Raw genomic sequence first — 13,518 nt, 5'->3', positions numbered from 1 at the left:
ACCGATGAAAGGATGGCGTGGGCTGCTCGTTCTTGTGGGGTCAACGGGAGCTTCTTAATGAAGAAAGTGGACAGAAATGTAACCTGCCCGCGCAACTTGAAACCACTTTCGAGGTGCGCACCCTATAGCGGTGGAGGAAACAACTCCGGAGGTAATGCCGTACTGATTAAAACACAGGAATCCAGAGCCAAAATGTTCAACAGGTTTACTCGTGTGCTCAAGGTCAAACTGTCTGTTCCAACAGAAGCAGAAACGGCCTCCGTGGGAATTCTATCCCAGCCATTTGGAACGACTGGGTAAACATATGATGAGCATTTGACGGCTGGGGTTATCTGTAGTCGGTTATGGATGAGGGGGGATGGGGAGGAGGGAAGGGGTCTCATTGAAATTTACCGAATCTTGAAAGGCCTCGATAGAGTGGAGGAAGAGAGGATGTTTCCACTAGTAGGAGAGTCTAGGACCAGAGGCCATCGCCTCAGAATAAAAGGACGTTCCTTTAGAAAGGAGATGATGAGGAATATCTGTAGACAGGGTAGAATTCATTGCCACCGACGGCGGTGAAGGCCAAGTTAATGTATATGTTTAAGGCAACGATTGACAGTTTCTTGATTAGTACGGGTGTCAGGGGTTATGGGGTGACGGCAGGGGAATGGGGTTGAGAGCGAACCATAGATGAGCTATGATTGAATTGCGGAATAGTCTCAATGGTCCGAATGGCCTAATTGTGCTCCTATAATTTATGAATTTGTTCCCAATCTTCGAACACACTCTCCAGACCTCGCATCGTATCTCTCAGCGGGGGCTATACAGCCGTATCGGTCAGCACCCTCTCTCACTTCTGGAGACCACGAACGCAGCATTGCCCCATCGACAGCAGCCCCACCGGCTCACAGAGGTCAGGCTGGGGTTATTCAAGGCATGGTTTATCTCCACACAGTACCGACCCACCTCGCTCGCCCCTCGCCCCTCGCCCCGCGGTCTCATCTAATGTCAGAGCTGGAGATGGTGTGATTTTGGATCTACTGTTCCCAAAGTACCCACTACCCCCTTGGTCAGATACGACTTCGAAACCAAATAGGGCGAAGACTGGCATGCTTAGAAGTTAAAAGGTGTCTCTTAAGGACCATTGGGTCAACTTGCGTTGGAGTTACAAACACCATGGAGACGGTCAGACAACTGGGAATGTCTACAGCACCGTGCGCTGGAAGAGCGGCCTCCGTGGAGGAGAGGAGAGGTCGGGTGGATCGGTGCAGGGGGCGAGGGGGCTTTCGGGGGGTCTCTGGGTTGGGGAGGCGAAGGTTTTTGGAGACCACAGTTGTTGGAGTGGAGGTCCGAGGACATGTCCGGTTGGTCGATTTATGATTGCAGCCAATTCATCGCCCGCTTGATTCAGCACCGGGTAACCGCAATGAGGGGAGGGTTGTGAGAGCGCCAGCAAGGGCATGTTGGGCCGAACGGCTCGCTTTGGAACTGCTGATTCGCTGTGTAACTTTCATCCTAAAGTAACATGACATGTTCTCCCTAGTGCCAAATACACCGGAGGACCGGAGTGCTGGCTCGAAGGGCCGAATGTCCTACTCCTGCACCTATTGTATATTGACCGCCCGGTCACACGTGGGTGTTGGAGCCGGAGACACGAGGGTGCTGAAGTTACCGCTAACTATGACCCACTTTCCCTCTTCAATCCCGCCAAACTTCCTCGACAGCCGCCAGCTTCTCTTTAGCGCAAACATTGCCTGAAATACATAGGTCCGGGCGCGAACTGTAACTGAAAGATACAGATAGTGACTGAAAGAAAGATAGGAACCCCTCTGAAGAAGGGTCTCGACCCGAATCGTCACTTATCCCTTTTCTCCTGAGATGATGCCTGGCCCGCTGAGTTACTCTATCATTTTGTGGCTGTCTTCGGTATAAACCAGCATCTGCGGTTCCTTCCTAAACTCTTTGCCAGATATTTAATCTACCCGCTCCCTGATGGACGCGGTCGATAGATGTGAAGAGAGGAACCGCAGATGCTGGTTCACACTGAAGATAGTCCAAAAATACTGGAGTAACTCAGCGGGACGGGCAGCATCTCCAGAGAGAAGGAATGGGTAACGTTTCGGATCGAGACCCTTCTTGAGATTGGTTGGACATAGAATAAAGGGGCGTCCTCCCTCTTGGCCGTGTTGACTTATCGACGCCAATTCCATTTAGCAGCGTTGACGTCGTAATAGTCCACTCTTTCCGATTCAACTACCTGTCCAACTATTTTTAAGCATTGTAATTGTATACCCCTCAACTATCTCCCCTGCAAGATAACCACCGTCCTTTGTGGTGGGGGGATACCCTTCAGGTCCCCTTTTAAATATTTCACCTCTCACCTCAAATCCGTGCCCTCAAAGATTCCCCTATAGTTGCAAAAGGAATGTGCATTTAGAATCCCCTATAGTTAGTCCGCAGTGCTCGGCAGTCAGTGAGTGGTCGCCACCCCGACTATAGTAAAGTCTAAAATTGGAAAAAGAATTGGAACATCGCTTGTCCATGTTCTCCTGTGATGCTACTGGGGGCTACTCCACGACTCTGTCTCCCAAAAATGTGCCTATCTCCGCCCTTATAATTTTGTAAACCTCTACAACGCCAACATTCTGCCTCACATATTCCAGTGAAAATCCTCTCGTGACAACTATCGCATCCCAGGCATCCCCCTGGTGAAAAACAAAGACCCGCGGATGCTGGTTAATAAACAAAAAGACCAAAGTACTGGAGTAACTCAGCGGGACAGGCATCAGCGCCGGCGAACATGGAAAGTGGACGTTTCAGGTCGGGATCCTTCTTCCTCCTGGAGAATCTTTTCTGCGCTCCCTCTATTGCTACCGCACTCTTCCTGCAGTGCGGAGAGTGGTATTGTACACGTTAGTCCGAGTGGATCTAATGTATGGTACAACCGCAATGCCCCTGATGGAAGCACATCGAGTCCCGCGTCCCCGTAACGTCCTCAAACGACAGCATTGGGACCCGCCTGTGATCACCAAGTGTGCTGCCTTACCGACCTAAATACAACTCTCCCAACAGTCTGATATATATATACTGCAAATAACTTAGTACAGTGTACCAGGCACTCTTCACGAGGCCTTTCCCGAATTGAAGAAAGCCATCGTGAACTGGTCCAGACATTAGTCCACGTGTCACCTGCAGTATTAATGGGTTCTTAATTGTAATTTGGATTTGAAGCAATACCAGACCAATACCTCGAATATGTAGAAAGGAACTGCAGATGCTGGTTTACACCGAAGACAGACGCAAAATGCTGGAGTAACTCAGAGGAACAGAAGCATCTCTGGAGAGAAGGAATATGTGACATTTCGGGTCGAGGCCCTTCTCCAGACGGACTAATTTCTAATGAAAGGTGAAACGGCTTGGATCCGCTGGAATTTACACGAAGCGAGCGTGGCAGGGTCGGTTTCAATAAAATATTTCCTCTTGTGGGAGAATTTAGAGGTGGGCGTGTGTGTGGCGTGGGGTCACTATTTAAACCTAGGAATCGCCTTTTATTAAAGGATTTGTGGCAAAATGTTTTCTCTCAGAAAGTCAATTATTTAGAATTATTTTCTTCAGAGCAGAGTCATGGAGTATTTTAGGGCAGATGCTTATAGATTCTAGTTAAGTAGGGGTGGGCCGGAATACTGTTGAGATTACATTGGGAATGGTTCATCTCTGAGTGCCCGCTCTACCACCCACCAAATGGAGTTCAGGGCCTGGCAGACATTGACGCCGAGCCAACAACCTGGCTGCTCAACACCCGGCTTGAGATATAACTATTCCTTTGGTTTATTTATGTTTCATTCGCAAGAAGAATTGGGAATGGCCGTGATTAGAGTGAATGGCCTGGCTGACTCGAGGGGCTTCCCCCCCCCCCCCCCCCCCCCCCCCCCCCCCGTATTAGTCGTGTATTGATTTGACTTTTAACTTTCCCGCGGCTGACACTGTAGCAGAAGGGATCGGGTGACACGGCGGCGAGCGCTCGATGGTCGCGAATAACGGGCGAGAAGCGTATATCTGTACTGTGGGGGGAGTCGGAAATACTAATACTGTACTTTCTTCCCATCTCGTATGATCTCTCACTGTTGTGCGAGAAATTAAATTAGAAGATAGACACAAAATGCAGGAGTAACTCAGCGGGATAGGCAGCATCTCTGAAGAAAAAATGGGAATGGGTGATGTTTCGGGTCGAGACCCTTCTTCAGATTAGAACATCGCCTTACGTTTCTCTGTAACTTTTTTCCTGCGTTCAAACGGAATAAATTACGGGTTGTTTCGAGCAGAAACCACAAAAATCAAAATAAACAACGGTCTGGAGAGAGAAAAAAATGGTTGTAAAATGTTCTGGTTAATTTGTCACTCTGACGGGGTCAAGTCAACCAAATGTTTCGGAATAAAAACCTGTCACATCTGATTCCGCTGACTGATTTTCTTTCGCTCCGCGGGTCAAACACGCAGAGCCCCGCCGCTCACAATTCAGCGGCGAATGTAACCGGCAATGAATGTGGGCAGATGATGCGAACGTTTCCGTGAAAAAAGACATAAAGTTCTGGAGTAACTCAAACGGGTCAGGTGGCATCACTGGAGAACATGGAAAGGTGGCGTATCGAGTCAGGGCCAATCTTCAGATCGCTGAGTTACTCCAGCACTTTGTGTTTTTTGTTTTGTTTTTGGTAAACCAACATGCGCAGTTCCTTGTGTGAACATCGCCGTAAATTCACGCAGTCGAGGTGCAGCCGGTGTTCAATGCTAATGTGGACAGGTTTCCACAACTCGCTTAATTACTGAAGTCTGAAGAAGGGTCTCGATCCGAAACGTCGCCAATCTCTTCTCTCCATAGATGCTGCCTCACCCGCTGAGTTTCTCCGGCATTTTGTGTCCTCTTCACTTAATTACTCAATCTATTTAATTTCTTGTTTAAATTACAATTATGGGCGTAATTCTAAATGGTTCAGAATGTTTAGCGCATGTATTTGAGCATGCGAACGAGGCGGACGCGGCAAGTGGTTATTATCAGAGCGATGTATTTACCAATAAGTGTAAATGTGAAGTTTTTATCCGCTTTTCTAAGTTGACACACGAGGTTACACTGCAAATTGAACGAATCGTAAAGCCGTCAAAGGTTACGGTGAGAAGGCAGGAGAATGGGGTTGAGAGGGGAAATAAATAGATGAGCTATGATCGTGGCGGAGTAGACTCGATGGACCGAATGGTCTAATTCTGCTTCTATGTCTTATGTCGTAAGTGCTGGGGACGAAAGTAAATTGGTTTCTGCATGAGACTGGGCAGCGTCCGTGGCCGCTGCTGCCCTCTCTGCCATGCGCCGAGTCGCTCTCTGCACTTCACCGCACACTTGCCTCCTTCACAGATTGATTTATTTATTTAGCCCTGGCCTGTTGCTTTGGCCAGTGACCCGAAACCGCCACCTGTCCCCGCCACTCACACCTGCACACAACACATCCTGCACAAACAGACAACGTTTTATTGGTTTCTTTTTGTCCTTACTTTTCACAAATATATATATATATTTAAAACAAGGGAAATAAATAGAAAACAAACTTAGCATTAAAGATGGATACAAAAATGCTGGAGTAACTCAGCGGGACAGATATCGAATTCCTGTCCACATAAACATTGAACACGGGCTGGTTGTACCTTGACTACGTGAATTGACACTGTGATGTTCACACAAGGAACAGCGTATGCTGGTTTACCAGAAAAATACACAAAGTGCTGCAGTAACTCAGCGATCTGACTCGAAACGCCACATTTTCTTGTTATTCAGTGATGCGCCTGACCCGCTGAGTTACTCCAGCATTCTGTGTCTATCTTTGGTGCATTTCCTTCTTCTTCTCCTTAAATCCTTTGCTCCTCTAGGAAGCATAGGCCATTGGCAAATGTCCTTCATCTAGCTCGGTTGTTGGCAGTTCTTTCGAGATCTCCCCAGTTGAGCCCACTCTCAGACATTTCTGTCCTTCCTACAAACTTAGCGTTGATGCGGGGCTGCGGGATTTCCGTTTAGGCGGAGGTACTTAGAGGACACGGGATGTTTATTTTACTTGGAGAAAAGGAATAAGCGACGTCTCGGGTCTAGACCCTTCTTCAGACGGTCTCGGCCCGAAACGCCACCTATTCCATTTTCACCAGAGATGCCACCTGACCCGCTGAGCTACTCCAACATTTTGTGTCTATCTTCGGTGTAAACCAGCATCTGCAGTTCCTTCCTGCGCATGTCTATTTTTGTTGCTGGAGAAACATAGAAAATAGGTGCAGGAGTAGGCCATTCGGCCCTCCGAGCCAGCACCGCCATTCAATATGATCATGGCTGATCATCCAAAATCAGTACCGCGTTCCTGCTTTTTTCCCCCTATCCCTTAATTCCTTTAGTCCTCAGAGCTAAATCATACTCTCTCTTGAAAACATCCAGTGAATTGGCGTCCACTGCCTTCGGTGGCAGACAATTCCACAGATTCACAACTCTCTGGATGAACCGGTTCGCTTGAGTGGCGCTGCTGTAAAAGTAAGATCAAGAGAAAATGTAAGGTTTAAAATTACTGGCGAGTTTTACAAGGTAAACGGGCGACAGGTTCCGCTGGTTGAGGGCAGGTGGGGAGAAGGCATGGATTTCCAGTGGTTGCGGAAAAAAACCCATCAGCGGCTAAAGCGTCCGGATTTACCCAACGATTTGAAGAATGCGCTGAAAACGGGAAATGTTTGCGGGAAATCTGGAGAGATAGGGCAGCGGCCGGTTGTCTTTATTCGATAATATTTCTTTCTGAATCCCCAAAATTATTATCAATTCAATTTATTTGGGTAATTGAAATGCTTATTTCCACGCCGTCAGAAATGTGTGTCAGTGTGTTTGGTTTTAAACGTGTTGGGTTTTGAAGCGCCCCGTTATCTTTCGGACAAACCTTCCTGTAGCCTGAAGCACCTTCAGACTCACCACCTGGTTAACGCCGCGGGAGGTAACACCTCATCAGTGCTTCCTCGTTGCTTTTACTGCTCGAGTGTAATGTGATGGCCATTTGCAGTCATTCCGAGAACATGTCCTGTAATTAGTGACAATTTAAAGTAATTTGATCTTCCCTGGTGCTGTTTTCTCAATTGTTAATTATTTTATGCATAATCCTTGCAATTTAATGTTTGCCATTTTTAAGCGCCTTCATTCCCATTAATTGCGCCTTTTTATTGATTTTTCGTCTCCTTTAAGAGTCCTACTCGTTTCCAAGGAATCTTATATATGAAAATGAATCTACCGTTCAACAGAAAGCGCGGAGCTGCGGCGAGTGAGTTACTCGCTCCACCACTGAACCCTTCCACACACAACACAGGAACACCGGGATTTGCCGGCTTCTCAACCAGTTTGCTTGAGAGACGCTGCTGGAAAAGTTATAGCTTCAACAATCGGACCCAGTTCAAACGCCGCTCCCGTGATTATTAAACGTGTCTGGTTTAGATTGTGAAGTTCTACTGCGTGAGTGGGGGGTTGGAACCATTGGGCGGTCGGGAACGGATAGAAGAATTACACATGAGAGGAATTGCCGTGGACACAACGGGAAATTAAATTAAGAAATTAAACGTAGTGTGAATATAAACTAATGTTCAAACATCGACCCCATTACAAATGCAGAAAGTGCAGTTGAAAGGTGTAATTGATAAATTGTATTTTTCTTTAATAGATCAGTCTTTAAATTATTCGAATATTAACAGTATTGGTCAGCAGGCGCCTGAAATTGGTAGAATTTAGACAGAACATTTATGAAAGCGTTCTGAGTAATTCCCTGTGTGGGAAACTGACAACTGTACTGAGATGTTTGAGGCGAATACATGAAGAAAATATATTGTTTTAAATTGAATTCGCTGCGTTAAACGTGGACGGAGCTAAGATGCGCGTGTTATACCATCACGGGCAAACTAATGCGCAAATTGAAAAGGCACAAGGTGGGTTCTACCCGGCTTGATCTTGGCGCCAGCCTGGTTGGACTGTCTAGTCCACTTGCAAGTGTCTAGTCCACTCGTAAAGAAAGAATTGGCGGACCCCAAGTCAAAACAACTCTCCCTTTCACAGGAGGAGCGAGTCTAGAAATAAAGAAAACAAAAGGAATAATGGTAAAAGATTACGGTGCTGCAAATCTGAAATAGAAACTGGTAACGTTGCAAGTAATCGTCAGATCACACATCATCTGTGGAGAGACAGAGGTCCAGCATTTACTGTGTGTGTGTGTATCATTGTACAATGAGACATTGACCTTGAAATAAAAGTGTAATCCACACAAAACGTGATAGAATATAAAACGTGTACAGTTTTTCAAATCTGTGATGTTAAATAGGTCGAGGAGCGCGGCAAAGTCGAGGTGGAAATGGCAGAAACGCTGTGAAGTGGGTTGCATAAACTAACGGGACATTCGGGCGAAACTACGGCGTAACAGCCACAGCTTCAAGTTAGAAGGAAAACTCAGATTCAGGGATGCTGCTTTGAAAGGGTGGACAGATTTTATGGGTGCCACAAATCTGATTTGACTAGCTTCGTTTTAGTTCTAATTTGACTTGTAGGAAGTAGTTGGTTGTCCAAGAAGCTGTTTTGCATTTTATTAAAAGCGACAGTCGTTTCACAGCCGAGCTTGAACGTTTGTTTAAACTACTGGAGGGTTTCGTGCTGTCAGGTAGGACGTTCAGTTTACACGTGAAACGCTTTAGCTGCATATTAGAAACGAAGGTGAAATAGGAGGCACAGCCCGAGGAGATTAACACCACTGACAACCGATTTATAAAGGATTGAATTAAGAGAAAACTCCAAGAAAAGTGCGTTGAACTGATATCGTTAAAAGAGTTTGCTTTTTATATTGATGATTTTTTTTAAATACGACTGTAAAGTTGAGGGTGGGGGGGGGGAGGGGGGAGTTAATTATGAACAGATACGAGCAGTACAACTCCCACACGTTCAGAATAATTTGCCTGAAACCCACCCAATCCCTTTCCACTCACTCACTCACACATACACCTCGCCAGCACCACCTCTGAGAAACCAACTCCGATTTTAAACTTCCCAACCCAACTTACTGTGGTCAACATACAACAATCTGTATTTCTGTGAACTTGTAAAATAGAAATGGCGGTGATCAGTTCAGGAAGCGGGTGAAACGCCAGGGGAATGGGGCATCAAGGTGTCAGATTTGAACCGAGAGCTGTAGCGATATTGTGTCTGAAGAAGGGTCTCGACCCGAAAAGTCACCTGTTCTTTTTCTCCAGAGATACTGCCTGACCCCGCTGAGTTACTCCAGCATTTTGGTGTCTATCTGCGATATTGTTATATTTCATCTAACTCGGTCTCTCCTGACAATCTCAATCAGACCAGTTAGTCATTAGACATGTGCCGTACACATAATCAATAATGCACGCCTTCTCGTGGGGGGTGGGGGGTGGGGGGTATAGTTACACAGTCGTGGATGCAGAGTGCGTTTCAATCGCCGGCACCTTCAACACACCCCATGTTGTTGTCAACACAGGAGTTGCAGTTTCACGTGGGTGAAGCGAACAGCTGATGCGAGCTGTCCTCTCACGCCGCCTGTTCTAAGGGAGGCCGAAAGCGATGCCCCAACCTTCTCACCCCTAGACCGGACGCAACAAAACCTGGTGGCTTGGGGGGGGGGGGGGGGGGGGGGGGGTAGATGAGGTGGAGAGGGGAGGAAGGGGGGGGGGATGCTTCAGTACCCAGTAGGGAGGAGGTGTCAGGGAGGAGGTGGGGAGGGGTGGGGGTGTCAGGGATGGGGGGGGGGGGTGTCAGGGAGGGGGGGGGAGTGTCAGGGAGGAGGTGGGGGGTAGATGAGGTGGAGGGGGGAGGGAGGGGGTGGGGGGGTGCTTCAGTACCCAGTACCGTACACAGTAGATGCCATCACCACTAACACGATTACAAGCACCCTCCCCGTACACCGTGCCGCGCACACCAGACCCGTTTCAGAACCAATTAAACTTCTCAATATCTGCAGCATTTGTTTTAAGGAAGAGGCAAGAAGAGCGGCCGTGCCTTTACACCGTCAGGCGGCGGTGCTTTGCCGCCTTGCGCTGCCACAATAATCTTTTTTTTTGTTGTGAATCCCAGTTACATGTTGCCGCGAGATTGGTCCGCTTACCTTCGTTTGGTGGCAAGTAGATGCAGTGCGATCCGCAGAAGATATTCCACAGTAAGAACCAGAGGCAGGGTCCCGAAGCCATGGCTGCCGCTGGCTATGTGTGTCTATGTGTGTGTATATGTGTGTGTATGTGTGTGTGTATGTGTGTGCGTATGTGTGCGCGCCCGCTCTGTGTACAAACACTCTACACTCGCAGCATCTCGCCACCGCTCACTACACTTTAAACCGCAGCAGCGGCCGTGGGCGGGCCGAGCCCTCTGCGGCTGCCTGTCATCGCCGCCATCCTATCCTAACGCAAGGATGCTTCGTAACATCCAACCGGGGGCGCTGGGTATCAATCCTCGCCGTCCAATCAAAAATGTTAGGGTTAACTCCATCCCCAGGAGAACTGGATGAAATATCTGGAGTTGGGACAGGATATTCCACCTTTTACCTGCACACAGGTCTCAATAGAACCAAACCCTTCTCCGGTGATTAGGAAGGAACCGAAGATAGGCATCAAAATAAGCGAGAGTAGCTCAGCGGGTCAGGCAGCATCTCTGGAAAAAAGGAATAGGTGACGTTTCGGGTCGATACCCTTCTTCAGACTGAGAGTCAGGTCCAACCAACCCTTCTGCAGTGTCCGTTCGGGAGTTCAATAAATGTGAAATAATAAATCAAATTTGCGGGATGATTTCTGAAACCCACGCCGACTGGGTCCCCACGTGTTGGAGAGGAGAATTTAGTGGACATTTGTTGCAGGTTTTAGCTGAGACACCCAGGAACTGCAACACCCACACAGTCACTGAATAAATTTGGCACCGGGAGCAAACAAGCCGGTGAGGTGTTTATCAAAAACATCTAATTTCTAAATTAATTCCGAGCGAATTATCATTTCCACGAATCTCCCCACACCTCAGAAACACGCTAGACTTAATATCTCAGTTGTCATTTACTTGTGTTCTTTCTCAATTAGTTGTTACATCTAAGGACGGGCTACGTGACATCAACTTCGCCGAGCTGTTTCGACGATCTATTTATTCTCTGTTCGTTGCCGACCTCTTCTGATAACTCCTCGCATTATTTGTTGATTCTGAAGAAGATTTTTTTTTCAGAGCAATCCCGAAATTAAGTAATTTCGATGTTTCTTTCTCCCAAGGTCGGACCGGACCTTTCCTACCGAACCCAAACGGAAACAATTTTAGTGCAAACGTACTCTTTCTTTCTTCACAATAACCTTGTCGGGATTTTGTTTTTGTCCAGAATGTGATTAATAGACTGATTTATCTGGAATTTAAAAATCGAGACCTGTGGGACAATAAAATGTAATTTTTAGATCGTGGCACAAAAGTTTAGAATACAAAAGACAACTAGTAGGTTACTGGTAATGTCAATCCTAGTCTTACCCCTGAACTAATTGGTGCCAGATAGGATTGTGAGTATTTTGTGGCCACTTTCCTGGTTTTCACCCCACACATTCCTGGAAAAACATGGCACGCGTGAAAACAAGATCCACACAACCCCAGACAGGCGAACCAGCCTTCCTCCTGGAATCTCGATCGCTTTATAATATTCTCAAGATAAACTACTTACTCGCTGACAAATTGCCTCTAAATGATCTATTTACGGTGAAATAATCTCCAGGGTCGGCTCCAAGCCTCTGTACAGTGTGTGCCCGCATCTGACTGAGCCTCATTAAAGCCATTTAAAGCACAGTGAATCAATTTAAAGAGATATTTAATTACTGGGATCTTTCATAACCGGGTGTTACTCCGAGCGCGTTGCAGCGCGATTAAATTATTTGAAGATGCGCCCGCCGCAAACATTCGGCGAAACTTAATCTTCCTACAATTGAACGTTTTTCCCCCCCCTCACTAATCGTTAACTACCCAGGAAGCGCACTCTCGGATCTATTTTTACAATACATTTTTGCTGCTAATTGAAACAATAAAAGCTGAAACTCACTGATGTAAGTGCCAGGTAAAAGGAGAAGGATTCGCGAGTGCACGGGCAACTGTCCGGCCCATCTCTGATCGCTACTTGGGGAGCCGCTGTTCCTTTATCCTCCTCGCTCGTTATTCTTCATTTAGGATTTCTAATATAATGGCCAATATTTCCGTGCTAACATTACACACACCAGGCAGTAAAAATCAAACTAGTTTTGCCCTCTCTATATAAAAAATATATATAACATTACATTATTTTTCGGAATTTAGCCCAAGCACCAACTTCGAAAATCATGGGGCCTTCAGTGGAGAATATTTACTACGAACACCGGACAGACAGGCGGTAGAATGCTTGGCCTAAAACTTTATTTTCCATTTAGAAGATTTACAGTAATTCCGAAGTGATAATTTTATGACTGTGGATTCTGATAAATACACGTTCCGCATATGGTGTAGGAGAAAGCTCGGCGTAATTGGGCTCACGATAACGTCCAACTCTGTTCCTTGAATAATTCATCCACGTTTCGTTTGGAGTAACAACATTGACAGGTAGATTTCGCCAACGGAACACGGGCTCCATCGAAATTCAAACAATTATTTATTTGCTTTATCTTTCAATTATAACTGAATTCTGAACTTGCGGAGCAGCGTTTAGATCTGGGTGAAAGTTTAAACACGTAACACTGAATGCCAGTCATCCCACGCTTTATACTCAAGTGGCCCACAATCGCATTCCTAATAACGTGTTTAATTTAATTCCCGAGCGCTTTATCGCTCGTCCCCAGCTCCCTGGTCACAGCCCAGAGAGGGGGTTTGCTAGGCCGCTTAAGAGGCTGATTGTCATTTTATTGGATTGCAGTGAGTAACAGGCCCAGACTCTGCTACATACGACAAGCAAGCGGCTATTTTCATGGCCACATAACCGATAACATGATTTCTTTAATTAATGGAGTTAAAAAAAAAAAAAGAATTGGTCTGATTTCTCAAAAATCAATACCAGGAAACTAGATAACATGACCATGACCAGATTTTAAAAAAAATGAAGACAAGCTTGCTCTGTGAGATTACTGTGAAGTGAAGCAGCTCGCTATCAGAGCCAGGGATGGACCACACTGGCCAAGGCGAATCCTTGGTCCAGCGGCCTCTCACCCGAACAGGCTTGCCACAAGTCCGGGGCGTGGGGAGAGTTAACCCTTGCCGCTACAGAACCCTCAATTCATTATTTTCGAAGATAATTGCCCTTCAATGAAGACAGAGAGCGCCCCCTGAGGGATCCCGGCCGGACTGCAGAACCAACACCTTTCCCAAAGCGGCTCCAGAGTATGGTCGTGAACGCGGCTCACAATCCACACGCTCAGCTTCCCCACACCGTCTATCACCAAACTGCCTCACTGTAATCTTTACTGCGCGACATTAACTGAACGACGCTCTCTTCTTGA

At 46.8% G+C, this 13,518-nt stretch overlaps 1 protein-coding gene across 2 annotated transcripts in view; it reads right to left on the bottom strand.

The window, feature by feature from the left end:
* Positions 1-10,360, bottom strand: part of epha8 (EPH receptor A8) — a 262,547-nt gene extending 252,187 nt beyond the window's left edge. For both annotated transcript variants that reach the window (XM_033047998.1, XM_033047999.1), the window contains exon 1: positions 10,155-10,360. In XM_033047998.1, coding sequence (XP_032903889.1) covers positions 10,155-10,236 — 82 coding nt within the window. In that variant the 5' untranslated portion in view covers positions 10,237-10,360. The remainder of the gene's footprint in view (positions 1-10,154) is intronic.
* Between the last annotated feature and the right edge of the window lie 3,158 nt (positions 10,361-13,518).

The sequence above is a fragment of the Amblyraja radiata genome, chromosome 31, assembly GCF_010909765.2.
Source record: "Amblyraja radiata isolate CabotCenter1 chromosome 31, sAmbRad1.1.pri, whole genome shotgun sequence".
NCBI lineage: Eukaryota > Metazoa > Chordata > Chondrichthyes > Rajiformes > Rajidae > Amblyraja > Amblyraja radiata.
The sequence above is the reverse complement of the archived record's forward strand: the minus strand, read 5'-3'. Positions and strand labels throughout refer to the sequence as shown.